General features: G+C 57.1%; 1 protein-coding gene across 1 annotated transcript; it reads right to left on the minus strand.

Moving 5' to 3' along the window:
* Positions 1-636: 636 nt before the first annotated feature.
* Positions 637-13,332, minus strand: GLTP (glycolipid transfer protein). Its single transcript, XM_049767874.1, has 5 exons — positions 13,184-13,332; positions 4,038-4,096; positions 2,256-2,389; positions 1,350-1,500; positions 637-897 (listed from the first exon to the last, which is right to left on the minus strand). The coding sequence occupies exons 1-5, from the start codon at positions 13,284-13,286 to the stop codon at positions 715-717; spliced, it is 630 nt and encodes a 209-aa protein (XP_049623831.1). The 5' UTR covers positions 13,287-13,332; the 3' UTR covers positions 637-714.
* Positions 13,333-13,810: the final 478 nt, after the last annotated feature.

The following is a 13,810-nucleotide window of genomic DNA, read 5'->3' on the forward strand; positions in this document are numbered from 1 at the left end:
CAAACATGGGGACCCTATAATTTCAGATCAGAGCCATGATCCCTAACATAGCCCCAAACCTCATTCCGCCGGCTCCTCACAAGGGCACGTGCTTGTTTTCTAATGAGGTACATGACAGTGGAGGCGGGTGTGTGTGTGGGGGGGGGGTGTGGTGGCCAGTCTCCTGGGTGGCCAAAACACAAAAAGGCCCCTTAGGGCTGGGTTGATGAGACGGATGGCTGGTTTTAATACACACATACACGACAGCATCAGTCTATCTGTGCTAGCATGGAATTCCCAGGCGATGTGCCAGTAGGATGGTTGTATATTGCTTGTTGAAGACAGAACCCCCCCCCTCAAAGGTGGGGTCTTGCCAAAAAAAAAAAAGGGGTAGGAGGCAGCATACAGCCGACCCGGGTTCAATCCCAGATATCCTATATGGTCCCCTGAGCACCTCTAGGAAAACTTCCTGAGTGCAGGGCTAGGAGTATAAGTCCTGAGCATAGCTGTAACCCCAAAACCGAAAAAGGAAAACGGAAAAAAAACAACACCCACCAGGCTGGTATGGGGGCCCCTGATAAGTTTCAGGACCACTGGGGGGGGGGGGGGGCACTGGCGGCAGCGCCAGGGCTCACAGTGGCTGCTGGGGGCGCTGGTGGTACGGAGGATCACAGTGGCCGTTTGGGGGTGCTGGTCGTGCGGGGCTCACAGTAGTCATCGGGGGACGCCCCGGCCCTACACCTTGTAGTTGAGCTCGGCATTCATCTTGGTGTACATGTCGTAGATGACGTCGATGGTGGCCGTGAAGTTGACCAGGAAGAGGCGCGTCTTCTCCAGGCACTCCTCCTCCGTCACCTTCTGGCCCTTGGACAGCGCCTTGAGGAAATCCGACTTGTAGGGCGCAGCGTACAGGGCGGCCTGCAGCAGGGGTGAGGGATGCGGACAGGGTTAGGGGCAGCGCAGGGTTAGGGGCCATCCCCAGGTCTGAGATAGGGGGGCATATCTGTGTGGGGTGTGCCTTGGGAGATGGGGAGAGGGGCCCCTGAATGGGCAGGACCGTATGTCTTCCACCCCGTGGGACAGAGACCTGGACTTCAAACCAAGGCTGTGTGTGAGCCTCTCTGAGTCTGTTTCCTCGTCATAAAACAGGAATCATCTGGAAAGCAGCACCCAGAGGCTGGGGCCACAGGCTGAATCCAGGGACCACTGAGGGCCTCGGGGTCTCAGCTGGGATTGGCACATACCCCATCACTGTCCCCCATCACAAAGGGCAACGAAAGGACCCTCTCACACACACAGCATCCACGCTGTGCGAGGGACCCTGGGGGCAGGGAGTGGGGCGTTCAGTGTAGCATCAGGGGCACCCCAACCTGGAAGATTTTCTGCACCAGCCAGCCGTGGTACTTCTTCAGGGCCATCTCGTAGGCCTTGGTGGCGTTGACCCGGATGTGGTTGGGGTGGTTCTCGTCCCGCTCCCCGTCACAGATGCTCTGCAGGAAGATCTGGATGAAGCGGAGGCCTCTGTGGGCAGAGACAGGAGGGGATCAGGGCCGGACAGCCGGGCAGCTGGGAAGGCGCCCCAAGCAAGGGGGGTACGATGAGTAGTGGCCCCCCGAAAGCTGTTCTGCCCAGAGACAGATGCACCCAGGGGTGGGGAAACTCAGTCACCCCACCCATCCCAACCCTACTCACTACCCCTTTACCCTGCCCCGTCCTTGGTGCCGGCCTTGACCATGCTCATTTCTTGCCGGGCAGAAGAGGCCGGGCCGGGCGAGAGCTGCTACTCGAGTCCCTCCTGTGGCCAGTGGCCGGGGCCACTAGTGCTTTAGAGTTAAGGCCACAGGGCAGGCAGGTCTGCAAGGGGCTCCCAGCCTCCAGGCAAGCCGGGGCCACCTCCCACACCTTGCACTCTGGGCCATGTGTGCAGCCACTGGCTGTGTCTGTGCGTGCTCGTGTACTCATGGGCAGGCTGACTCCAGGCATGAGCCTTGGCAAGGTGTGGTGCCTCTACGCAGTGCAGAACCCACATGGCTGTGCTTGGCTTGTCCCCCCCCTCCAAGCCCAGCCCTGAAGGCTGAAGTCCACTAGCAGACTCTGGGAGATGGGGAGTCAGTGAGGCCAGTCCAGGACGCAGCTCAGCATCAGCTCTGATGGGGACCAGGAAGCATCGCCACCCTTTGGCCCACAAGAAGAGTTGGGGAAAGAAAGGGGGGGCCTTTCTCCATACAGGGCTGGGGAGCCTCCACTGTAACTCCCCCTGCTCCCTAGACTGTCACCTTTTCAGCCACATCAGTGCCAGCGTAGCCCCCACTTTGGGCCACTCAGCTCCGTACATCTCCTTCTCGACTTCCAGAATGTTCTGCAGGGTCCGAAACTTGGCTGGGTCGGTATCATAGACAGCTTTGATTTTCTGAAAGGCAGCATAGAGGGGGTCATCCATCTCTGGGGAAGGCTGGGTGGAGGATGCACCCCCAAAACACACATACATACAAGGCGGCCCTTATCCCTCCCATCCTGAGGCAGGAAGGACTATGGGGTGCATCCTGCCAAGGGCTCAGGGGACTCGGCCTTCAATGGGGAGTCCACATCCCTAACTGCCCACCTCACAGGGCCCCAGAGGACAAAATGTTGGGGTTCTGCTCTGGTGGATAAGCAGAAGTCAGGTCAAGTTCAAAAAGGGGACCAGGAGGGGCCAGAGAGATAGCATGGAGATAAGTCGTTTGCCTTGCATGCAGAAGGACGGTGGTTCAAATCCCGGCATCTCATAGGGTCCCCAAGCCTGCCAGGAGCGATTTCTGAGCGTAGAGCCAGGAGTAACCCCTGAGCGTTGCCAGGTATGACCCAAAAGCCAAAAAAAATGGGGGACCAGGAGTCAGAATGAGAACAGTAGGGAGGGGACTGGCCTGGTATGTGGCTGACGTGGGTCCAATCCCCGGTACCCCACTGGTCCCTTGAGCACTGCCAGAAGTAATTCCTGAGTCAGAGTGATCCCTGAGCATCACCAAGTGAGTGTGGCCCAAAACCAAACTCTACCCCACCTCTCCAAAAAAAGGTAGCCAGGAACAAAGCAAAGCCCCTGAGTGGAAGGCAGGCAATTTGGATTGGGTTTCTTTTCTTTCCTTTTATTGTTTTTGGGGCCACACCCGGTGGTGCTCAGGGGTTGCTCCTGGCTCTGCACTCAGAAATTAGTCTTGGCAGGCTCAGGTGGATCAGCCACGTGTGAGGCAAAATGCCCTCCCCATTGTGCTATCACTCCAGCCCCTGGGTTAGCTTTCTGGGGGCACAAGCAGCAGAGATCTACTCGGGCTCTGTGCCTGCTTGAGGGACACCAGGAGGTGCCAGGATATAAGCCACTCATGCAGCCACAGCGTGCAAGGCCTGAATGTCTGACTCTAGCCAGTCCCTGGAGCCTGGGTGTGAACCCTACCTGGAACCTTCCTGGCTGTGTGACCTCAGGCCAAGCCCTTGACCTCTTAGAGCCTGAGTTCCCTTGGCCATAAAAGGGGAGGAAAGGAGAGGCTGGAGCTGTGAAGCGGTAGGGCATTTGCCTTGCACACGATAACCTAGGATCCTCAGGCATCCCATATGGTCCACCAAGCCAGAAGCAATTTCTGAGCGCAGAGACAGGACCTGAGAGTGTCACCAGGTGTGGCCCACAAAACCAAAAATAATAAAATAAATAAAATAAAATACAAGGGGGAAAAATGGCAGATGATCCCATCAGGGGGCAGGAAGGAGCAGGGGGCAGCCAAGCCCCAGGCCGGGGAACGGGACCCCTCCACACTAGCCTTGCTCAGGGCTGACTCTGGGCTCTGTGCTCAGGGGCTGGATTCTGGGTGAGACTCGTGCCAGGCAGAGACCACCCCACCCGCTGTGCTGGGTCAACCATCTCCTAGGCTCCCCTTGCTGAAGCTGACTCCTGATGGGGGGGTACTTCTCCAAGAGTCCTTCCGGATCTTTTCTCCTGAGCTCGGGGCACTTGAGGGGTGGAGCACGGGGCACTGGGAACCCAAGAGGGTTTCAGTTCCTGCCCGGGAAGCCTGGGGTCCAGCACGTACCGTGATGTTGCCACTGATGTCTGCCTTGATGGGTGTGAACACGGCGGACCCGAAACAGTCTGAGGAGGGAGGAGAAGAGAGTGTGAGGTGTGGGGAGGGCAGGGAGTGAGCGTAGGCCTCCCGCGTCCCGAGATACTTCTGTATGCACAGGGCATCCAGGGATCCCGAATCCCTCCTGCAGAGCCCATGGAGCTCCATCACTGCCCACTCGGGAGATGGCCCTGGCTAGAGGGCTGGCAGGGCTGCGGCATCACCCACTGGCCCCACGGCTGTAGGGGTCGAGGGAGAGGCACCTGCCGGCTCCATTCCACACGAGGGGACCCAGCCCTTCTGGCTAGAACATTCCAGAGGCTGCGGGAAGTGCTCTGGGGAAGCCGCACTCGGGCCCTTGCAGCGAAACCCCTCCGAAGCCCAAAGAAAGGCGCTGGAGTAGCCACTCTCAGGGCCAGCCGGTTCCACCGCTGTGTGCCTCCGTTTCTTTTTCTGTGTGTGCTGTTTTTGTTTTGGGGCCATATCCAACAGTGCTCAGAAGTTCTGACTCTGCACTCAGAGGTCACTCCTGGCAGGCTCAGACCATATGGGATGCCGGGAATCGAACCCAAGTCTGTCCTGGGTTGGCCGAGGGCAAAGCAAAGGCCCTACTGCTGTGCTATTGCTCCAGGCCTGTATGTGTTTTGGAGTCACGCTCGGCAGTACTCAGGTCTTATTCCTGGCCCAGTGCTCCAGGATCATTCCCGGTGGAACTCGGAGGACTGACTCTGTGCAGTCGGTGTGGGGATTGGGACTGACCTGGGGTGAGCCTCATGCCAGACAGACGACCTCCCCGCTGTACGAACTGACCTGACCTTCACTTGTAACCAAGCAGAGAGGCTGGGCATCAAGGGGTGCTGTGCTGCTCTGAGCTGAGGGGCTCTCCTACCCTGGGGCTGAGGTCAGCGTTGGACTTAGTTCAAGGTCAGAAGGCCCAGAAAGGTGGCCAGAGGGTTTTCCAGCGCTTGGACCCAGTGACCGGAGCCCAGAATGGTCCCGAGAGTGCATATGCTTGTGTGTGTGTGTATGCATGGTGCTTGTGCGTATGTTGTGTGTGGACACACACACAGGGGAGGGCACCGATGACCAGCCCGCAGAGTCCTTGTGGGCATAGCAAGCAGGCTTCCCCGTGACCACGCCAGCCTCGCCTTTCCTCCACAATGCAGCCTGCCACTCCTCCCCATCTTCCTTCTGGTTGGGCCAGTTTTGCTGTTTGTTTTGTGGCTGTCAGCAACCCCAAACCAGCTTTTCAAAACGCTGCTGGCCCGTGGGGGTCAGGGTGGGGAGGCTGCCCGGGACGCCGCTTTCCCGGTTCAACATTCCCCCTGTGAGGACAAAGAGCCCAAAGACAAGGAACAAGAGCAGCCCAGTGCTGGCAGCTTTCAGGCACGGAACAGGCTGGGGCAGCCCTGAACACGGCTGACTGAAGAAGTCCTGCCCAATCCCACCACTCACAGGCCCAACTCTGAGGGCACGAGCCCACCTGGCCACTCGGGTCTCCAAAGCACAAGACATGGTGGCTCAGAAGGCGTCTGAGGAAAAGGCCAGGAAATCTGCTGAGGAAAGCCAAAAAGCACCTGTGTCAAGCAGAGGGAAATTCCACAGCGGAAGTCCTCCCGAAAGTGAATCAGATGTGTGTGTGGAGGCCCTGACTGGTGTGACAGACACTGCTGGTGAAAAAAAGTGTATTCTCAGTATGTAAAGAGTTCTTACCAATCAATAACAGGGAAAACCACACCGACTGAAAAAAGGGGGATAAAAAAAAATAGTAGGAAGATGTCTATTCTTGACCATTAAAATGACAAAAATAAAACACCAAACGTGGCTTTCTAACCATCAGAGATGTAAGGACATCCCCTAGTTCTACCAAGTAGGAAGAAGGATGAAAGGGGAGACATGATCGTGTCTGTGGGTGACATGAAGACCTCACTTCCGCACTGTAAGCTGTTAGCAGTTTCCTAACTGCTCCATTATCAGACATAAGCATGACCCCACATGAGCCTTGGGACCAGCCCTGCTCCCACAAAGCAAGGCTGGTCCCAGCAGCTGTGGGCAGGTAGATTTTTTTTTTTCCTCTTTGGGCCAGAGCAATAGCATAGCAGTAGGGCATTTGCCTTGCATGCTGCCGACCTAGGACCTACCCAGGTTCAATCCCCAGCATCCCATATGGTTCCCTGAGTCTGCCAGGAGCAATTTCTGAGTGCAGAAGCCAGGAGTAACCTGAGCATCACTGGGTGTGGCGCCAAACCCCCCACCAAAAAAAGAAATTTTTTTTCCCTCTTTTCTGGGAGCAGGGTGTAACCATGCAGGTCCAGGGGCCCCATTGGTTATTTCTGGCCAAATGGGCTATTAGTCAGCACAACAGTCCCAGGCCCAGGCGTGTGTAGCTACTCAGGCCCTGCATTGCTTGGGGGTCCCAGGGGGCCAGTCAGGCACTATTCAGAAGCCTCCAGGGCTGCCCCAGATGATGCTCGAAGGAACCATGGAGAGTCAGAATCAAAGGGAGATTTGGGGGCAACACCCAGCGGCGCTCAGTGGTTCCTCCTGGCCTGGTCCCAGAAATTACTCCTGGCAGGCTTAGGGGACCATAAGGATGCTGGGGATGGAACCTGGGTCAGCCACGTGCAAGGCCAACACCCTCCCCGCTGTGCTATTGCTCTAACCCCACTCTCTCCAATCTCTCCTCATTTCTTTCCCTCTTCCTCCCTTTGTCTATCCCTCACCCCTCTTTTTCCTTCTCTCTTTCCTTACCATACCCAACTGTACTTAGATCTGACTCCTGACTCTGTGCTCAGCGTACGTGCATCATACAGGATATCGGGGGTTGAACCCAGGTGGGCTGCATGCAGGAGCCCTCCCTGCTGTGCTATGGCTCTGATCCCACCCCTCCCAAGCCACAAGAACAAGAAGGCATTACATCTTGAGCACCAAGCAACACAGACCATGAGTCAGAAAAAGATGGGCCCGGAGAGATAGCATAGCGGCGTTTGCCTTGCAAGCAGCAGATCCAGGACCAAAGGTGGTTGGTTCGAGTCCCAGTGTCCCATATGGTCCCCCGTGCCTGCCGGGAGCTATTTCTGAGCAGACAGCCAGGAGTAACCCCTGAGCACTGCCGGGTGTGACCCAAAACCCCCCCCAAAAAAAAAAACCGAAAAAAAAAAGTCACGGAGGAGGGGTCAGGGGGCATCTGCCACTGTGGCAGGTGAAGAGGGTCATTTTTTTTTTTTTTTGGTTTTTCGGGCCACACCCGTTAGATGCTCAGGGGTTACTCCTGGCTATGAGCTCAGAAATTGCCCCTGGCTTGGGGGGACCATATGGGACGTCAGGGATCGAACCGTGGTCCTTTCCTTGGCTAGCGCTTGCAAGGCAGACACCTTACCTCTAGTGCCACCTCGCTGGCCCCAAAGAGGGTCATTTTTAATTTGGTCCTGCATCTTCATTTGGAAGGAGAGAAAAGCAAAACCCCTTTGGGAAGGAACCAAAACCTCAATCATCACTGAGGGTGCTGGGCTGTGAGGCTGCTCAGTCCCGCTCTACAGAGTACCAGGGAGCAGGACTGTTCCTTTGATTCCTTTAGGGAAGTTGCCTCAAAGGGCTGGGAGGGTCGGGGCAAAGCAATAGCACATAGGTAGGTCGTTGGCTTTGCATGCCCAAGGTTCTATCTCCCACATACCATATGATCCCCTGAGCTTGCCAGCACTTTGTGTGGGGTATGGCCCAAACAAACAAAACAAAAGAAAACAAATTCAGGAGCCAGAGAGATAGCATGGAGGGAGGGCATCCGCCTTGAATTCAGAAGGACGGTGGTTCGAATCCCGGCATCCCATATGGTCCCCCAGACTGCCAGGAACAATTTCTGAGCGTAGAGCCAGGAGGAACCCCTGAGCGCTGCCGTGTGTGACCCCAAAACCAAAAAAAAGTAGTTCGGGGGTTGCCAGGCAGAGAAATGGATTTTTTTTTTTTTTGGTTTTGGGGCCACACACACACACACACTCCTGGCTGTCTGCTCAGAAATAGCTCCTGGCAGGCACGGGGGACCCTATGGGATACCGGGATTCGAACCAACCACCTTTGGTCCTGGATCGGCTGCTTGCAAGGCAAACGCCGCTGTGCTATCTCTCCGGGCCCGAGAAACGGATATTTATAACCCTCCAAGGGAATATGGAGGCCTGGGATCATTTGTGGGTTTGTGAGCCACTGAGAAAGCTTGGGGGGCCACCGGCATGGACTTCTCTCCGGTCACCCTTCTCCCATTCCTCCCTCTGCCTGCCAGAAGACTCCAGAACTGATGCCCGGTTGACCCGCAGGGCTGGAGCCGCAAGCTGATCAGGCCGGTGGGATCCAGTTACTGGGTCAGAGGAGAGAGAAGGTGGCGGAGAGGGGTCAGGCCCGGGTGGGGCAAGGCAAGGGGATGCTCTGTCACCTCCCAAAGAAATGCCACCAGGTCACAAGCCAAACCTGCTCAAGGCCTGGAGGTGTGTGATACTTCAAACCCTCCCTTGGTGGGTGGATCTGGAGAGCCAGACCTGGGTGTGGGTGTGGGTGAGAGCAGAGAGGCATCTGGAGCCCAGGAATGAGGAGCCAGTTAACTGCCCTGGGCCAGACAACAGGTTTCTTTTTGTTTGTTTGTTTGTTTTTGTTTTTCAACCACACCCGTTTGATGCTCAGGGGTTACTCCTGACTAAGTGCTCAGAAATTGCCCCTGGCTTGGGGGGACCATATGGGACTCTGGGATCGAACCGCAGTCCTTCCTTGGCCTTGGCTAGCGCTTGCAAGGCAGACGCATTACCTCTAGCGCCACCTCAGCAGCCCCCAGACAACAGGTTTCTAAGGGGCTGGCAAACGGGGACACAGATTAAGGCAAAGTTTGCCTCGCCTGTGGCCAACCCGCAGGGCCTTCTGAGCACTGCCTGGAGTAATCCTGAGCACTGCTGGGTGTGGTCCAAAAACTAAAAGAAAAAAAAAGTCAAAGTGAAAACCCAGGAGCAAAACCCTCCTCCTTGCAACTCTGGGGCTTGATCTGAGAAACGGACCTTCCGGGCAGAACTAAACACTGTTGGGGCCGGAGCCATAGCACAACAGTGGGGCATTTGCCTTGCACGTGGCCCGACTCAGGTCAGACCCAGGTTTGATCCCTGGCATCCCATATGGGCCCCCGAGTCCACCAAGGGCGATTTCTGAGTGCAGAGCCAGGAGTAATCCCAGAGCACTGCCAAGTGTGACCCAACAAACAAACAAATAAAGAACTAAACACTGTCTGCACATTGGCCTCTGCCCCTCGGCTCAGGAATAGGAAAGTGCTGAGACCTGAAGTCTCCTTGTCTGGTTCCTTGTGGTCTGCTCTCCACACCCTACCTGTCATGGCCTGGGCTGCCATAAAGTCTTTCCCTACACCGCTGTCCCTAGCCCAGAGCTGAGCCTGCCCAGAGGTCAGCATGGGTGCGGCCCTGATTCACCCAAGAGGCAGGTCCCTGAAGACACAACACCCAGACACATGCTCCGCCTGGATCATCCCATGCCAGGCACTCCCAAGAGCCTGACAAAGTCCCTGTGTCCCAGCTGAGGGTGGCTTTAGCGGAGGCCTGAATGGATGGGAGCCACGAGACAGCGACCCCAGGAGAAACTCCTGCACCAAAGAGCAAAACATGGTTCAAAGTAGAACCAGGGTGAGCCGGGGGATGGTTGAGCAGGGGGGATTTTTGGCCCCATGAAGCCCGGCCAGGGTTTGAGCCACAGCATCCCAAAGGTCCCTTGAGCTCGATCAGGAGTGATCCCTGAGGAATGCAGAGCCAGGATTAACCCCTGGGCATCAACAAGTGTGGTCCCCAAAACCAAAAAAACAACCAACCCAAAAAAAAAATCAACATGGGCCAGGGAGATGGTTCAAGGGTGAGTTCAGGCTTTGTGTGTGGCGGCCCCAACACCATTCAGCCTCCTGAGCACTGTGGGGCACGAAAATCAGGGTCTGAGCGGGGAGGAGCCTCAGAGCAGAGCATTCCTGGGTGTTACCCCACCCATCATCCCAACAAGAAGGAAAAAAACAATTCCGGGGCTGGGAGGTTGACTGGGCTTGGTTCCCGACACCCGAAGGCCCCAACGCTGCTGTGGTGGCCTTGGCGGCTCCTGGCATTGAGCTCAGGGGAAACAAGGTCCTCCTAGAAGCTCAGCTAGGACTGAACCAGGCGGTGTTTCAGGCCTGTCTCCTCTGGGTCCCTCCTCCGAGCCTCCTGTGCAAAGGGCTTTTCTGTCCCCAGAGGCGACGCCTGCAGCTTGGGGCGCACAATGGCCCTTTGAGCAAGGAGAGGAGGCAGGAGACAGGCCCCGCTGCGCCCAGCTGCCATCCCCAGTGGCCCCACAACCAGCAGGAGGGTCGCATCAGTGAAGAGATGGGCAAAGGAGAAGCGATGGGCCACCTTGCTTCAAGGGCAGGGGGTGTCGGGGCCGGCGAGGTGGTGCTAGAGGTAAGGTGTCTGCCTTGCAAGCGCTAGCCAAGGAAGGACTGCGGTTCGATCCCCCGTCGTCCCATACAGTCCCCCCAAGCCAGGGGCAATTTCTGAGCGCTTAGCCAGGAGTAACCCCTGAGCATCAAACGGGTGTGGCCCGAAAAACAAAAAAAAAAAAAACAAAAAACAAAAAACAAGGGCAGGGGGTGTCACAGAGCTAAGGTCAGGGCTTAGCCTCACACTGCAGACCTTGGGGCCTGGGCCTGCTCCTGAAGACAGTGTCCCCACCACTGATGGACAGATAGATGGATAGGGTTAGGGGGAGACAGCGGGAAGCCCTCACAAAAAGCCAGTCAGCCTATCAGTGTCCTGCCTGAGTCCTCACTACATTGATGATCCGTACCTTTCACATAGGCAGTGAGGACCGACCCTCTGGGCACCTGTCTGAGCCAGGCACCCCTCTGGACATCACGCAGACTGACCCAATGCTCAGACACAGCGGACCCAGGTAGAATCACAGAGTGATTCTGGGCTTACCCCAACACTGAAAGGGCCAAAATGGGGTCCAGGAAAGTGAGAATAATGCCCCCTACCTGGAGGGGCCAGATAGCACAGTTCGATCCCTGGCATCTCATATGGTCCCTCGAACCTGCCAGGAGTGATTCCTGAGTGCGGAGCTAGGAAGAACCCGAGCACCGCCAGGTGTAGCCAAACAAACCAAAAAATGCCCCAATGCACCCCAAAACACTTTGCTAAGTCTGAGCCATTCAGTGGGTGTCTGCACCTGCCTGTATCCTCACCACTAGCTGGAAAGCAGCACCCCCATTTCGTAGATGGACACACAGAGGATCAAGAGGTGGTGAAGAGCTGGAGGCTCAGGGTTCTGCAGGACCCAATGCACATCCCAGACCTGAGCGGCCCTGGGGGCAAAGGGAGTGATGCTGTGGATGCCAAGTTGGCGTGAAGGACCGGCGACTGGGGACAGTTGAACTCTTGCCCAGGGATGGGATCGATCCCACCTGCCCGCTAGGTAGACAGGCCACGGGAAGAGAAGAAGGCCGGGCTCAGGTTACACCCTTTTCCTGGATCCAAAGGCAAAGGCCGGACTGAACTGTGTTGTTTTCAATTTCCCATTTTCCATCCCAGGCCTGGGCTTGCGCGGGGGTGGCGTGAGGGTGAGAGGGAAAACTGGCTTGGGGCCCGTCCCCCTGTACTCCAGGGAACTTCCTGGGGCAGGACCCATTGGGGAAGAGGGTCTTCCTCTTTTTTATTTTTTTGGGGGGGCCACACCCAGCAGCTGAGCTCAGGAGTTACTCCAGGCTCAGGGGACTAACCGTCTGGGACGGGGACTGGATCAGCAGCGTGCAAGGCAAATGTCCTCCTCGCCGTGCTATCACTCTAGCCCCTAGGAAGCCTTCCTCTTTTAAAGCCCAGAGGAGGGGCTCAAGGCAAAAGTTCCCCAAGTTGGAAATCACACACACACACACACACACACACACACACACACACACACACACACAAAATTGCTCCCCTGGTCCTGACACCGGTTCAAGAAGAAACAAAAGTTCCAAGGTGGTTCTTGCTAGAAGGAAGCTTCTGAGCTGGGTCTCCCATCTCCTAGACTAGCACCTGCTCAGGCACATGGAATCTCCTCTCTGTGGCTGGGAGTGGTGGGGAACTGAAGAAAGGTTTTGGAAGGAAGGAAGGAGGGGTCACAAGGTTCCACGCGGGCGACTTAGGGGCAAAGTGGGGGGTTAGGGAAACAGGAGGGTTCGTCTGGAGTGGAGGGAGTTGAGAGCCAATTGGGGGCCTGAGCTATAGAGATAGATAGATAGATAGATAGATAGATAGATAGATAGATAGATAGATAGATAGATAGATAGATAGATAGATAGATAGATGGATGGATGGATGGATAGATAGATGATAGATGATTGATAGATGATATAGATAGATGATAGATAGATAGATATAGATGATTGACAGGTATAGACAGACAGACAGACAGCACAGCGGGAAGGAACTTGCCTTTCGCGAGGCTGACCTGGGTTCGATCCCCGAACACTGCCAGGGAGTGATGATTCCTGAGCAGCGCCAGGAGGAAGCCCAGGGCTGAGGAGTGCAGGGAGAGGGAGAGAGGGAGAGAGGGACAGAGAGGAGAGAGACAGAGAGAGGATAAAGAGACAGAGAGAGGGAGAGACAGAGAGGAGAGACAGAGAGAGGATAAAGAGACAAGAGAGACAGAAAGAGACAGAGAGACAGAGAGAGGATAAAGAGACAGAGAGACAGAGACAGAGAGAGGGAGAGACAGAGAGAGGATAAAGAGACAGAGAGACAGAAAGAGACGGAGAGGAGAGAAAGAGAGACAGAAAGAGACAGAGAGAGGATAAAGAGACAGAAAGAGACAGAGAGGAGAGACAGAGAGACAGAAAGAGACAGAGAGAGGATAAAGAGACAGAGAGAGACAGAGAGGAGAGACAGAGAGACAGAAAGAGACAGAGAGAGGATAGACAGAAAGAGATAGAGAGGGAGAGACAGAGAGAGGATAAAGAGACACAGAGAGACAGAGCCAGAGAGAGACAGAGAGGACCAAGAGACAGAGAGACAGAGACGCAGAGCCAGAGCCAGGGCGGAGAGCCGAGAGGGAGAGCACGCCCCGGGCGCGGGCCTCACCGAAGAAGGGCGGCAGGTGCGCGACGGCCTCGAGGAAGGGCCCCGTCTCGATCTGGTTGTCGGCGGGCAGCGGGCGCAGCAGGTGCTCGGCCAGCAGCGCCATCTCGGGGTCCAGGCCGGCCGCGATGCCCCAGCCGGCCGCGCGCGGGTCCGGGCCGCCGCCAGCCCCGCCGTCCGCGCCGCGCTCCCGGGCCGCCAGCTCGCCGCTTCCGCCCGTCACCGAGCTCGGGCCGCCCGCCCGCCGCCAGCGGGCCTATAGCCGTCCGCCGGGGCGCCACGCCCCTCTTCGCGCCGGCCAATCGGAGCTCGCCTCCGCCAGCGGCCGTCCAATCCGCGCCGCCCGCCGCGCCGTCCCGCCCCCGCTCGCCGCCGCCCAATCCGCGCCCTTCGTCCCGTCGCCCCGCCCCCGCCCGCCGCCGTCCAATCCGAGCTCACCGCTCAGAGCCACCGCCCGAGCCACGCCCTTCGCCACGTCCCGCCCCCGCCAGTCGCGCGTCCAATCTCAGCCCATCGCGGCGGGCACTCCGCGCGCGCCATTGGCTAGCAGGGCGGAGGGGCGGGACTCTCCGCCCCCTCGCGGAAGCACGCGCCAGCCCAGCCCAGCCCAGGGAAAGGGCTGCTGCCCTG

The sequence above is a fragment of the Suncus etruscus genome, chromosome 2, assembly GCF_024139225.1.
Source record: "Suncus etruscus isolate mSunEtr1 chromosome 2, mSunEtr1.pri.cur, whole genome shotgun sequence".
Taxonomy (NCBI): domain Eukaryota; kingdom Metazoa; phylum Chordata; class Mammalia; order Eulipotyphla; family Soricidae; genus Suncus; species Suncus etruscus.